Source organism: Erpetoichthys calabaricus, chromosome 6 (genome assembly GCF_900747795.2).
Source record: "Erpetoichthys calabaricus chromosome 6, fErpCal1.3, whole genome shotgun sequence".
Taxonomy (NCBI): Eukaryota; Metazoa; Chordata; class Cladistia; order Polypteriformes; family Polypteridae; genus Erpetoichthys; species Erpetoichthys calabaricus.
The window spans coordinates 204,912,782-204,928,801 of record NC_041399.2 but is presented as its reverse complement, the minus strand read 5'-3'; the positions used below and the strand labels follow the sequence as shown (position 1 = coordinate 204,928,801).

General features: G+C 38.0%; 1 protein-coding gene across 8 annotated transcripts in view; it reads right to left on the bottom strand.

Moving 5' to 3' along the window:
* Positions 1 to 16,020, bottom strand: part of abi1a (abl-interactor 1a) — a 198,911-nt gene that overhangs the window by 58,748 nt on the left and 124,143 nt on the right. For all 8 annotated transcript variants that reach the window (XM_051928996.1, XM_051928993.1, XM_028804356.2 and 5 more), the window contains exon 3: positions 1,055 to 1,231. In XM_051928996.1, the coding sequence (XP_051784956.1) occupies positions 1,055 to 1,231 (177 nt within the window). The remainder of the gene's footprint in view (positions 1 to 1,054; positions 1,232 to 16,020) is intronic.

The following is a 16,020-nucleotide window of genomic DNA, read 5'->3' as shown; positions in this document are numbered from 1 at the left end:
ACTTTGTGTTGCTCATGGAGTCCCGAATGGGGCACATTGTGAGGGAGCGTCAGTTACGGCACTACGGCCATGTGGCGCGTTTTCCCGAGGGTGATCCAGCTTGTAAGATCGTCACTGTTGGGGACCCAAGTGGCTGGACCAGACCAAGGGGTCGCCCACGTAACAACTGGCTGTGACAGATAGAGGGTCATTTCCGGAGGGTGGGACTGGACCGCATGTCTGCCTTGGGGGTTGCCAACCAGGATCCTGAGTTGTTTTGTTGTTTAGTGGGTGCGGCATGCATCAACTTGACTTGACTTGTTTTTGCTCTTTATTAAGGAAAGTAAGATGAGGAGCCATGCACTGGAACCTAATTTTGGGCTCTTGCACTGCCACTCTCTTTTTTTTTTTATTGCTACTGTGCATATTCATTGCTCAATCCCATTATCACCTCTACCCCCACTAACAAACAAGATCTTGACATACTTGAATTAATCCACTTGAGGCAGCTGCTTCTCCTTAAGATTTTAAAGATGCTGACTATCATCCTGGACTCGCTAAAATATGACAAGGCCAAGGGCTATATCATCCACAAATTATAGACTAGATACAGACAAAGCCTCAGATGTGCCATTATATTTCATTTTTTGAAAATTATAAACATGAGACGAGATGTACTCTTAACAGAAAATAAACTGAAGACATGAAATTTGAAGAAGATACTACCATTTAAGGCAGAGATAAACCGTGAATTTTGTGGGACACAACTGCTTAATATGTGATGGCTGGGAAACGTGTATTAAACTCCACACAGTAAATATCACCAATATTGTACTACAAGACCAATAATCAAAAGTAAACAGAAAACACAAAACATGTGGATAACTTTCATTCAATAAAAACTTTGTGAACCGTTAATTTATCTTATAGTTCTATCTTTAAAATCTCCAGAGATCTTTGCAGTGGTAACCACCAAAAACCTTTGGGCTACATGTGACATGACTGAGAACAATGTTTTAATTTGATTGTGTCTAGAATTAAGAAACAAATGTAAACAAATATTCTATTTCCTTACCTTAACACCATGGCCCACATCATCCAGTACTGTGTAATCTATTGGTTTCCGAATGTACCTCACTGGCCTTTCCATGTTGGCTGGTGCTATTATTTTATGAGTCCTCGATGTGTTCTTGTTGGTTGTCAAAATGCCAATTTCTCTTCTGGCTACTTTTTCTTTATGTATATCGACAGTCTATAAAGGAAAAAAGAAGAAGACTCTTACTTATAAAAAAAATAAATAAATAAATAAAATAAAAAGTTGTAATTAGCATAAAGTTATGACATGATACCCTCAATCCAGCTAAATCAAATCCAGGGTCATGGGGATGGGAGCCTATACAAGCAGATCCAAGGTAGAAATCAACCTGAACAGATGCCGGTCTATTGTAAGACCCAATAAGATTCATGCCTATAATTTCATTAGGACAATCTGGAATTTAACTTAACTTGTACAACTTTGAGAAAAACCTACACAGACGTGGGAAATGTGTGCACACTCATCAGACCCAATTCTACCACACAAAGTTACGACTTCTGAAAGTTGAAAAATTTGATGCACCTAAAAATGTTAAGCAGAAGCAGAATTTATTCCCTTAAGCACAAACAAGAAATACAAGCAATGTCTCAGAACAACAAATGAGATATTCACATTATTATGCCAGACTCTGGTTAAGTGATTTGTTCTGGGTCACACAATAAGCCAGGAGGGTGAGCAGGTTTCACTCCCTCTGCACTACAGCTCATCTTTCCAACAGTGATGCAATCCTGCAGCGCAGCATCCAGGTTCATTTGGCCTTGGCTTCGCACTGCACATGTCTGAGCTACTCATACACCATCGTGAATATTCTGTATTGTCTCGGCTTCCATCCATTGCAGTTACCGTGTAATTTTCAAATTCCCTTCACTCTTCTATTTAGCCTCGTAATTATTTACTTAATGAGATTTTTTAACTGTTTAATGAAAAAACACAATCTATATCATTCTGAAGGACTAGTAAGATGAAAAGTTTACAAGTGCTAGCAGATCTGTGCTAGTCCTGTGTGTAAAACAAATAAGTCAAATATCAAGATGAATAAAAATGATATTTTTGGGGACGTTCAACATATTGTTAGGAGACACAGAATTAACAAAGCAGCTCTTTATTAAAATAGGAATCAAGTTCTTAAACTGGATTAACATTTTTAAAGATATATATATAGACAAGCATATGGAAAGCCATTGCTGCATTTAATATCTTACATTATGTACTATTTTATTTGTGACTATATTTTGGCTAATTAAAGAATATATGCGATTACATATGTTTTTGCTAAGCCATCTTGAACACGTTGTACTGCGACAGTTCCTATCCATTGAGGATACAGCACAATTTTCAAATTGCCTTTACTTTTTGATTTAATCTCATACATAAATATTATTAACAATAACATAAATTACTGAAAAGAAAGAAAAATGTCTGACATGGCTAAGTCACAGTCATAGTGAGGCACTATACAGTCATATTGCCATTGGTATAAAGAAGCCGCTGTCGCGTTTCTTGATACATTTCTGCTGAATAATTTGATGGCTGAAAAGTACTGTGTTTGAGTGTCACCGAGAGGACATGCAGGTAGGGCTGCGCCCTGTGTTGGCTGGGATTGGCTCCAGCAGACCCCCGTGACCCTGTGTTCGGATTCAGTGGGTTGGAAAATGGATGGATGGATGGATGGTATTTTTTCAAAATTATACCGGTTTCACGGTATTCAATGGTATTTTTTTCCCCATGCATGAGTGGATGTTAACCACATTTTCCACTGCAATTACTGCAGTAGACTGGCTAAGAATATCCTATTCCACTGTCATGAGAATTGTACAAGAAAATATTTTAATGTGCACACAAGTATTAATACAGGTTTGCATGGCCCCATAAAGTGATAGTTTTCAAGGGGGTGGCACTAATGAAGAAAAGGAATCACATTGCATTACAGTTGCAGTCAAAATACTGAACAAATTTTGCAAACAACTTAAACTAACAAATTTTGACAACATATTTTCAACCATCCAAAGAGGCATTTAGACTTAGTAAAATATACAGAGGTGCTCGTCAAAAGTTGTATTGCACCGAACATGTCTTAGAAACGGAATAAAGAGTAAATATTTTTTGTAAACCAACTACACTTTCCGTTAATGTTATCAATCTCTGTCCACTGACACGTTAGCTATATGGATTGTAATGGCGTTGGTTATCTCGATCCACCGCTTGCTTTTTTTGTCGTAGGCAGTCCTCTAGCAAATGTGTCTACAAGTGATGTCTGACTCGAGTGTCCTTTAGCTTTTTCAGTTTTTCCTGAGGACGTGGAGGGTGCCAATCTTAGTTCCATATATTCATGGTACTCCAAAGCATGTTTGCGGCTAAGGTGGTGCAACAAATTGCTCGTGTTACCGCCTCTGGCGACAACTTTAGCTCCACAGCATTTGCAGTAAATAGTTGTTTGGTCCACATCCGACCTTTTAAAACCAAAATCTCCATACAACAGACGCGGCTCCTTTTTTCGGCAAAACGTCTTCTGTGTCATCATGTTCAACTTTATCGTCTGCTACAGCTTCAGTTTCAGAATGTTCTCAGTCAATTTTCACTGCTCAATACCTCCACCAACACATGTAGGCCATGGCATGCATGTTTAGCGGTGTAGCAGTGAAAAAGTCCCCCCTTAAACAGTTTCCCACTGCGCCGTCAGTATTGTGGTATAAGAAAAATCCATATCATAACAAAAATAAAATACGGTTTTCGGTATTAACCGGTATACTTCCCAGCACTACATGCAGGTTTGTTCATAATGTTCACCAGTGTTATCTTCATTCTCTCCTCCATCACTACCACCAGTGGGTCCAGAGCGTATCCCATAATTAAGTCTACTTTCTTAATCAGCTTGTTAATTTGGTGGGCTTCTCTTAAAGCAATGTTACTGGCCCAGTACTGTACAGCAAATAAAAATCACCCTGTTGTACATTATGTAAAGGGTGCTCAGTGCCCACATGAAAGGAAAGTAGTCTCCAAAGGATAAAAAGAGTCTGCTCAGCCCTTTGCTCTATTTTACAAAGACCAGTCCAGCCTGTCACCATTGTGGACTCCAAACCCCCAGATATTTGTAGCAGTGCACCACTTCCCTTTAGACTCCCTGAACACTGACCGTCAGTTTTCACTATTTATAACGTTTAATTTTCGCTTTCAGTGGAACAGTGGATGAACAACCACTACTGCATCATCATTTCAGGGTATTAGGGCCCTGTTCTTGGTCTAGTGGCTTTTCTGTTTCTGAACAGAGACATCTGGCTAATTTAAGTTTTCATCAATTTACTGTATTTGAATGGCATAATGCCAGAAACAGGCAGGACATGCCAGAAAGAAAGCACACTTCATTAACTTATAAAATGAATAGCATTAAGGCAAAATGAACTAAGAAAATGGCCAATACCACAAAGATCCAGGAAAATAACACACCTTTGTCAAACCTGACTATTTTAGTTTAGAGCCATAAGGGCCTGAGAATACCCCGGAAACATCAGGCTCAAGGCTGGACACACTCACTCACATGTAGTCATTTTATTTATTTGGTTTATATACTTTATTGAAAGGACACAACACAAATATTAAAGCACATTTCAGTCAAAGATATAATTGTACAATTCTGTTAAACTTAATGCTTCATCCGTTTACGCCCAATGCACAGCCAATTTTGAGTTGTTAATTAACCTCAACTTCATTTGATTTGAACGTGGGAACATCAAGATAGCAAACATACACGGACACAACGGGATCATACAAACACCACAACAGTCGAGATTTGAACCCTAACAGCAACACCATTTCCCTGAATAACAGCTCCCATTCAAACAATACTTAGAAAAAAGGCTCCATTTCATCTTTTTATTAACTGTACAAGCCACCCACTCAGTTTGCTTGTTGCATTTCCCGTCTTCTGCTCTGCAGATTTTACACGGTGTGCAACTGAGCCGGACTGCAGCAAACATTTCCTAATAGATTAACACGAAAGCAGGCAGGGCAGCTCACTAGAAAGCATAACGCCCACAGTCACACTTACTGTTTGTATCAAAGCTAATTTTGACTGAATTCATAACATTCTCAAACCTCCTTAATTCATTTGAGGGCTGTGGGGAGCAGCATAGCATAACAAAACAAGAACCACCAACCTTGGATGCAGAGCTAGTCCTCGTAAGGCACAATACACAAATGGATACAGACACAGGACTAATTTGAAATTGTCAAAAAAATCCAAAACACACAAAACTGGAGTTCTGAAGGGAACACCAGCAAAGCTCCACATGGAAGTCAACACCAGGAAGGTAGATGTGTTGTGTAGCAGCACTCTTTACTATGCAAATGTGCTGCCTCCCCAGAACTTCATGTTAAAATACAGAAACACATCTACAGACGGTGCTTATAGTTTAGCACTACACAGAAAAGACCCTCTGCTACCATAGCCCTCCTGTACATGTGTATAATCATTTTATGCTATTAATCTTCAGTCATCAATATGTGACTGTATATCCTGTAATGGACAGGCACCACAAGTAGGGTTCACTTTTGACTTGTGCCTGAAGTTGCCAGGATACATTCCTGGCATCTCAATAAAAAGATAACATGCATAACTTTACACAAAATTTATCAGCTTAAGAAACCAAAAGCAAAAGGTCCTTTACTCTAGACCAGGGGTGCCCAACTCCAGTCCTGGAGGGCCGCAGTGGCTGCAGGTTTTCATTCTAACCCTTTTCTTAATTAGTGACCTGTTTCTGCTGCTAATTAACTTCTTTTGAATTCATTTTATTTGACTTGCTCTTGAAGACACAGACCACTCAGTTGTTTATTTTTCCTTAATTAGCAGCCAAACAATAGCGAGATACAAAATGAGCCAAAACAGGACCAGCAAACTGTGACCATCATACAATATCTGAAAAGAAAGAAAGGTGAAGGTCTCGGGAATGCTGATCTGCTCTTAAAAAAGAGAAAATCCACAATTTTGGAAATGTCTGCTATTGCACAATGAGAGCAGCAACAAGCCATGGAATTAATGACCGGGTTTAATTAACGACAAGACTCAGCGCCTCATTAAGTAACTGGTTGGAGTGAAATTGGTTTGGAGTTTGAGGCCCTGACTTAGTTGGTCTTCTGCTGGCTCACTCACTTCATATTTCACTTCTGTTTGGGTGCCATTTAAGGAAAGAAATGAAGCAATTCAGAGGAACAATGAAGAATTTCTTAAAAACCAAGTCATTAATTCAAAAGAAGTTAATTAGCATCAAAAACAGATCACTAATTAAGAAAAGGGTTAGAATGAAAACCAGCAGCCACTGCGGCCCTCCAGGACTGGAGTTGGGCACTCCTGCTCTAGACCCAAACATTTTTTTGATTATAATCCAAGATAAAGTTAGAAACAAATGCATTTATAAAATCAATGCAAGAGTCTACCATAGGAAACACTCAATAGTGGTTTGGAATTGCCAAAAATGCAAAAGAGATGTTAAGGCTTTTGGTGAGAGCTAAGTTGGCATCACAACCTTAGGCACCTGGGGTCTGGACTCGGTGTATAAAATGTTCATATATTTCACCCAATTCTGAAAGACTGATGATTTACATTATTTAACAAAGCTAAATCAGCATGTTGGTCAGGAGTAGAGAGAGAGAGAGAGAGAGAGAGAGAGAGAGAGAGAGAGAGAGAGAGAGAGAGAGAGAGAGAGAGAGAGAGAGAGAGAGAGAGAGAGAGAGAGAGAGAGAGAGAGAGAGAGAGAGAGAGAGAGAGAGTTTGTTTTTCAATCAAAAATCAATACGTACCCTTCGAGCTTTTAAGTATGCGAAGCACCGTGCAGCATGTCGCTTCAGGAAGCAGCTGCACAGAAGGTAGCAACGTGAAGATAATCTTTCAGCATTTTTAGACGAGCATCCGTATCGTCTAGGTGTGCAAACAGCCCCCCTGCTCAATCCCCCTACGTCAGGATCAGAGAAAGTCAGCGCAAGAGAGAGAGAAAAGTGAGTTGGGTAGCTTCTCAGCCATCTGCCAATAGCGTCCCTTGTATGAAATCAACTGGGCAAACCAACTGAGGAAGCATGTACCAGAAATTAAAAGACCCATTGTCCGCAGAAATCCGCGAACCAGCAAAAAATCCGCGATATATATTTAAATATGCTTACATATAAAATCCACGATGGAGTGAAGCCGCGAAAGGCGAAGCGCGATATAGCGAGGGATTACTGTACATAAACAGAGTGAGTTCTAAAAAGTACAGTATATGTACAAAATACAGTACATTTTATCCCTTTATCCAACCAATATTGCTGCCTCTTTAAATTTGTGCAGGACACAATAAAAATCAGAAGACTATCAAGGCATTTTGGGGTGAAACAAACATCCCAGTGTCAGAAAACTATCTCAGTCACAAGTCATGGACAGTCGAGCAAAATGACCCCTTTTATTGGCTAACTAAAAAGATTTCGAAAATTTGCATATTGTAATCTTTTTAGTTAGCCAATAAAAGGTGTCATTTTGCTTGACTTCTCACTACATTCATAATGGCTAACATGGTACAACACCCTAGTATACTACAGGTCATGGACACAAAACCTACTTCGAAAAGCACCAACAAAAAGAGGTGCAGGAAATATTGAACCGTTCTGAAAAGCCTGCTAGGAGTTCTACTCTTAATCCCATTGAACAACCTTGGAAAAAGCCAAAAAATTGCAGGTGGCAGGTGGTGCTCATCAAATCTGAGAGAAGAGCAGAAGAGTGGGCCAAACAGGCAGCCGAGAAGCGGAGAGACCTCAGTGAGAGCAACAGAAAGCACCTGATGGCAGTTGCAGTCTCCACAGGCTGTGGTACAAAATATTAGGTTAAAGGTAGCGATATTTTTAGCCACATCTGTAAGACAGGCGCTCCATAAACATATTATTGCAATTTAATGCATCATTTTTTTTTTCTATCCGACCTAATCCAATTCAGTACTGCTGAGCCTAAACCGATAGAAGGTAGGAACCAGCCCTGGATGACTGCTGATCCATTGCAGGGCATTCTCAACACTTAAAGGGAATTTAAATTCACTAATTAACCTAACCTGCAAGCCTCTGGGATGTTGTCTTTATCTTAATGCAACTATTATCCAATTCAATCCAATCCAATCCAATTCAGTATCACTGGGCATCAGAAATAGATCCTGGCAGCATTGGGTACAAGGCAGGATCACCAATGAACACAGTGCCAGTTCATCAAGGAGCTTACTAACAGTCACACAGCCACACTCACACTAACATATGGCCAATACAGAATCTCTAATTAACGTAACCTGTATAACTTTGGGAATGTGGGAGGAAAACAGGAGTACCATGAGGAAAGAAAATACAGAAATGATGGAGGAAATATACAAACACCACATGGAACACAGAAAACGATTTGTGAAATATTTAAGAAAACAGGATATAAACAGTGCATGACAGATGACACTGGGAACATTATGCATACATACAAGTGTCAGATCTGTGGTTGTCTGTGAACTCAGGAATATCCCATTTTTTTTTCTAGAAACTACTGTTAAAAGTATTGCAAATTCTGTCTCCATCTGTGCAGAGTGCATGTTCTTCTCGTGCCTGCATGAGTATTTTCTCAAGGTACTCCCATTTATCCACCTATATCACAAAGAGGTGTGTGTTCGGTTAACTCGTGACACCAAACTGGCCATTTCTGAGTCAGTGTGCCCTGTGATGAACTGACAATCCATTCACGGTTAGGCCCCATTTTGCTCTAAATGCTGCCAGGATAGTCTTTAATACCCAATAACAATTAATTTGATTTGGATGGGTGTTGCTGTCAAGTATCAGTTAAAGCATTTTATTTAAATGTCTGGGGGAGTTAAAGAACTGATGCTTTTGCACTTCATTTCTCAGATCGTCTTCTATTCTTCATCTTGCTGGACTGTGCCAATTTCTATCACATTTTATAATGTATAAAGAGATGAATAATTTTCCAATACATAAAAGCGAACTGGTGTTGACTGCCAAGTTCAATCACGGCACTCTGTGTGTGCCACCATAAAAGGAATGCGGCTGAAAGCATTCAAGAAAATGTATAACCTAAAAGCAAACTGCTTAATAAAACGACAGTCTCTTAATTCTAAAAAGCCGTTTCCAGCATATTCATTCCTGCCAAACACCTGCTTTGGATCCAAGTGAATGTGAAGGATTTGTCTTTGATTTCCAAGAGGATGGCTGCGGTTACAAAAAAAATAAATAAATAAAGTCACTTGTGGGTACATATTTCAGGCGGCGCAATCCCCCAAACACTACTGACAAGGAACTTTTTTGGCAGCGAGTTTACTGATGACGAGAAAGCCACAACCAGTGCCAGAGCCAAGTCTTAAAAAAGCCCAGAACATTTCCCAAAAACGGATGTCAAGAAGAAACTAATTTTTATAAGCAAGGGACCATTCAACCCATCAAGGCCTTCTGACAAGCTACTTGGAATAACTATGTTGTCTCAATCTCTCATACAGATTTACATTTGTGAGGATTTGTGGTTTAAATTCATTACATCTCTTTGTGTAAAGTGGTGCTTATGTTGAAGACACCCATGTATTTACTAAGCTTACTTAGTCCAGTTCTTGGGTTACAGGAAGCTGTACCTTGTGGAGAGGTTGGATGAGGTAGTTGACTACAGATATGTCCTCCCCACAATATTTTCTTTTAAAAATGCAAACATTAAACTCTGTTTTTGCCATTGATACACACACTACCTCAGCATTTTAAACCCCCAGAAACAGAGACTTTTGAAAGCACTCTCCAGTGCCATGAATTTCTGAAAACAAGTGGCTGAAAAATAACGAGTTTTGAAAATGCAGGCTCTAATCATGCTCTGATTGGTTTGTGCTTATTATGTGGCCCTTACCTGATTGGACCCTGCTTATTACAACAGTTCATTTCCTTATTTGACACCCTACTCAGAAGACAACCAAATTCAAACATAGCAGATATAGAGGAGTTGCATTTTAGAATATTAGAATACGCTGAGCAGTTCACTCAGCCCAATACAGCTCATCAGTCGTATCCACATAATCTTTCCAAAATAACATCAAGCTTTCCGTGGGGCTTGTCATGTTATTTAACTGAATGCACTTAAATTGCTCTTTTGTACAGTTTGAATCTTGCATACATACACAAAAGGAAAATAATTTACTAACGTTCAGTGTGCAATAAATCCTGCTGCCGGCGGCATAACCATTCCGTCAAGGAGGATGCTTTCTCTTCTTGTTTTCACCAACGGAAAAAAAAAAAAAAAAAAAAAAGGAGAATCCACTGCATCCACTGAACAGTATCATCTCCAGACAGAGGAGCAGCTTCAGCGAAAGACTGCTGTCACCATCCTGCTCCACTGACAGACTGAGGAGATCGTTCCTCCCCCACACTATGCGACTCTTCAATTCCACCCGGAGGGGTAAACGTTAACATAATACAAAGTTATTGTGTGTTTTTACCTGCTTTTTTTTAAATCACTGTTTAATGTAATATTGTTTCCTTATCAGTATGCTGCTGCTAGAGTGCGTGAATTTCCCCTTGGGATTATGTATGTATGTATGTATGTATGTATGTATGTATGTGTGTGTGTGTGTGTGTGTGTGTGTGTGTGTGTGTGTGTATCTATCTATCTATCTATCTATCTATCTATCTATCTATCTATCTATCTATCTATGCCCAGTGTAGGCAAACTGCTATGTCACATGGGTTTTCAGTCATTTTACTGTAAATGGAGATACTAAACTCACTTAGCCCCTGGGAAAAACATTGCTCAGTCTTGAGGACTCAAGACAGCATTTCTGTAATATATAAAACTATTTTACAGTCCGTTCCTTTCAAAGATCCAAGAGGACAGTGGGAAAAAGGATCTCTCACTCAATATCTCAGAAAAGGAGTGGAAGGTAGATGCAGAGAATTCACTCGAGCTCCATATGTGCAAAGCATACAATTATTCAACTCAAAATTATATAATCGAGCACATCTCTCTCGTTTAAAATTGTCCAAAACATTTCCAGGGCAAGAGCCAACCTGCGAACGTTGCAATCAAGTTCCAGCCTCACTGGGTCACATGTTTTTAGGCCTGCAACAAATTAACATCTTTCTGGACCAAAGTTTTTAAATGTCTTTCAGACAGCCATGGTGTCACAATCCCTCCTAACCCACTAACAGCTGTGTTTGGCGGACTTCCAGATGGGCTTGAAGTGGAGAAGGACAAACAAACAGTAATCGCCTTTACTACACTATTGGCACGTAGACTTATCTTGCTCAACTGGAAGAATCCTAACTCACCTCTTTTAAGTCAATGGGTAACTGATGTTATATATTATTTGAAATTGTAAAAACTCAAATTTACACTTAGAGGATCTGTGCAGAACTTTTTCAAAACCTGGCAGGATCTAATCAATAACATTTTAGAATAAGCTTTTAAAGCACTGAGAAAGCAGATTCTCTCCTCTTTCCTTTTTCTTCTCCATTTATCCTTATTCACATATTAATTTATCTACTTATTTTTACTAGCTTTAAGCTTTACTCTGCCGGCCATGCTCTTTTTCTCAGAGGTGGGGATTGATTTGTTTTCGATCCTATGTTTGTAAAAATTTGACCTATTTGTATGGAACGTTGTGTGATTTCAATAACATCAAAAAAATAAAAAATAAACTAACTTAGCCCAATTCTTGGTCCAAAGTGGGAGCCACAACCTCGTGGAAGGGTTGAATGAAACGCCAGACTATTCATGAAGTCCACACTACTATGCTTTCTATTAAATCTGTAGACATTAGTCTCATTTTCACCTTTTGTCCACACTATACCCAGATTGTTTTAACTTCTGAAAATGTTCTCCAGACCAGTATATTCCTAAAAATGTTGACTCAGTATTACATTTTGGATGGGTGAAAATTGAGAGTTTTGAAAACATAGACTAATGACACTCAGACTGGCATAACCTTCCCTTCAATGAGAACATTTCCTTTCTCCCGTTTTCACAGACGTGCACATGCCCACTGTAAGTGAACAACTATGTTTTAAATGTTTTCAGATGTTTAAGTGTGGACGGAGACCATTTTCATTTAATAAAAAAAAAAAAAAAAAAAACTTTTTAAATGAAAACTCAGTAGTGTGGACATAGTCAATGGCAGTGTCACTCATTCACATACTCACACCCAGTCATACTAGGCCAATTTGGATTCTCCTGTTGTTGTAACGCACATGTTTTAACAACAACAACAGAACAATAAGGAACTTAAATCACCAAAAAAAAAAAAATTACTATACCCATCACTTAACAATATTGATTACCTTTTCCCGCAGTATAGCAAGATGGCAGGGTTCACCAACACTTAAAAATTCTCATCAAACAACCCATTAACTTGGACATGGTCTGAACACTAGAAAGGTTTCTAAACCATCTGCAGATTTACAGTTTCTTTTACTTTATTATTTTGCTTTCCTTTCTTCAAATCCCATGATATTCAATAGCATTAAATGTCAGGATGAGATGGAAGTGGCTTTTCATTTGTGTATAATTCAACAAAATAATGTGAAGGCAGAGTTGTGACAGGCAACTGCATTAAATCCCAATATGCCCATTTAAGTAGTAAGGAAAAACATAATGGAGAAACGTTTTATGACTGCAAAACCAAACATTACTTTTCCAAGACTTATTTTTAGAACAGAAAAAGTACTGCAGTTTGACTTCAGCCAACTTCCCAGCTGTTTTGTCATTTTACAGTCCCAAAGTATTACATTTCATTTTTAATGGCAACAAAATGAAGCACTGTAACACTTAATGGACTCAAGTTGAAGATTCTTAATGCTCTTGGGTCTTAATCTTAGAAAGTTGTTTAGTTTTAACTGAGCTTTGCTAACACTAAATGTGGAATGTGTTTTTGCTGCACTTGACATGAATCTCATTTATTTTGCTTTGAAACTTTGGGTGACTGGTTAAAGGCTGGAAAAAGAAACTAAAAATATTATACTAGGGTCCTTACTGTATAGTTTCACAGATTACAGCATTTCGGGATTGAATTAAGTACAGGATTGTGGGATTGACCACTACTTCAAAACCCAGAATGGTTAAATACTGTATAATAAAGAGGGGAAAATCTTCCACTGCTCTTCCAAGATAAAAAAAATATTGCCAACATTACTCCATTTTTCAAATTAGAAAAATTAAAATTAAAAAATTAAAATACTTTAAGAGTACAATGATGTGACCAATCAGCTATGAATCATTTTAACTTGTAGCTTCTTGTACATGAATTAAAGAGTCAGAAATTATAGTAAATTTAATCACTTTTAATACAGTACCATATACAGAACATAAGAAATTTTACAAATAAGGGGTCCATTCAGCATTAAAATCAAGCATTAAAAACACAAAGCAAATCTCTCCAATCATGCAACTTGTAATGCGTTAACAGACACACAATCACAGAGATGAGCATTCAGCAGGGCTGCAAAAACAGCATACTCAGATACTGAAAACAAATCGGATAAAAATTTGCTGGGTTTTCAAACTCAAAGGAATGCTCATTAGTAGTAAGCCTAAAATGTGACAAGTGTAGCAAAAGGCAACACAACACATATTTAAACTGAACGCGAGTGAATGAAATTCTGTGTGTATTAAGACTATAGTGTTTGTGCATATACAGTACTACAGTTAGGTCCATAAATATTTGGACAGAGACAACTTTTTTCTAATTTTGGTTCAGAACGTTACCACAATGTATTTTAAATGAAACAACTCAGATGCAACTCAGATACTTTTGAGCCCCTGAAATGAACGGATTGTGTTAAAAAAATGCTTTAGTTGCCTCACATTTTTATGCAATCGTTTTGTTCACCCAACTGAATTAAAGCTGAAAGTGTGCACTTCAACTGCAGAGAGCTGGAATATCATAAATGTAATGTGTTCTGTGGGGTGATCTATTGCTGCTGTCAGGCCAGGAGGAAGCCCCAGAAGTGCGTTGCGATTAACAACTGGGTCGGTTTTAAGATGACGTTTACGACGGTCTGTTTTAATGATAAAGTAAACTACGGGATTAAAGTGGAAATTTCGAGTTTAAAGCTATTCACAAAATAGACATTTTCATTATGTCCTTATTTTTTATTCCTCTGTGGCTCAAAATACGGTACAAAAAAAAAAAAAATGACGGCACAGAAGATGGTATGCGAGACTTTTAAAATATATTGTGTCGTTACTTTGGGGAATATGCGATGCTTGAATATAAAGGCAACATGAATACATTTGTATGTTGGCATTTTGCTTCACCACATCGAACCATTCATCAAACATCGAAGCGCTCACATCAATCTGCAAAGCGGCTGGAGTAGCAAGAAATTCAGGCTGGAATTCAGGGTTTGAATGTGGAGAGTTATGACGATATTGCAGAAGAAGATGACATGACTGTATTTGGATAAATGTATATTGTTGTACATGAATAAATATAAGACATCCCCTGAAAATAAGCCCTAGTGCATCTTTTGGATCAAAAATTAATAGAAGACCTGGTGTTATTTTCAGGGAAACACGGTAGCAGTACAAAGTGGTCATTTAACTTGTGCTTTCAAATATTTGTAGTTTTTGAATACATGGACCTTGCTTCATTCACTTTGGTCTTTTCAGTCCTGACAGTTTATTTTGGTCATTAATGATGAATTTATCAGATCTTCCCTATCAGAACTCACCCTAGTGAGAGATAGAGAGAGAGATAGAGAGAGATAGAGAGATAGAGAGATAGAGAGATAGATAGGGGAAATTCACATACTCCAGAAGCAGCATACTGATAAAGAACAATATTAAATTAAACAGTATTAACAATGCAGGTATAACAGACAGACAATAACTTTGTATAATTTTAACGTTTACTGTGATTTTTATGGCTGGATGCCTTTCCTCAGGCCATCCCCATTTATCTTCTTGCTGAAATACTGATAAAATGGTTGTTGAGTTCTAGAAAACATTTGGATGACCCCTTGTTAATTGTAATACAGGGTGTGTTATGATACTGCTAGCTGAGTGAGACAAGATGGTATGCTAAGCATTACAGTGCAACATATCACAATAGATTGCTTATTGGACAGGGTATGTCCCATTTGAGCTATTAAATGAATATGAATTATTAGAACGGACTTTTAGCAAAATGTGATAAATGATCAGACAGGTAATGTAAACCACAAGATGAGACCCTAGATAATGAGGCAGGGATTTTCTTAAACAATAGGAATATTGAATAATGCTGTGATCCTGAGTGAGTCTAACACCAGTTCAGTATACCATTTGAAAGTTATTTCACTTGAAAATTACTTTGAATAAAATTATTATTAGCTAAACAGCAGACATAAAGGGTAGTGGGGGAAAATACAGTGTAGTGTAGTTTTTAAAAGTATATGGATGAGATAATGATGAAAGGTTCAGCAAAGCTGATAAGAAGCAAATGTGATGCTTCTGCACCAACCGCTTTTCAAAACATTTACATAATCCTCCTATTCTTTTAAATAACCTTTTTCTGCTTTTGGTGTACAGAGAAATTAGCGAGTTGTCACTCTTTGTTCTAAATTTACCCCAGAAATTTCTGAAACACTTAATTCAAGGATAAAACTTTTTTTTTCATAAAACAATTTGCAATCCTTTCAAAGATTAATCTGCCATTCTTTGTAAGCATGAAAGTTCCCCCAGCCCCCCCCCCACCCCCAACCCTCAAGAGACTTAATCATTTCTAATCAAAGCTACTTTTAATTTCCTTTACAGGAGGATTAAAACTTGATTAGAAGGGAAGAGAGATTAGGAAATGATTGTATCAATCTCTAGAAATGCAGCATGTAGGGACCAAAACTATCTGAAAAGGAATTACATAATCTAAGATATTCAGTTAAAATAAAAAGGCTTTATTAAAAATGCTTAAGCTTAAAGCTGTTCAGACTGATCT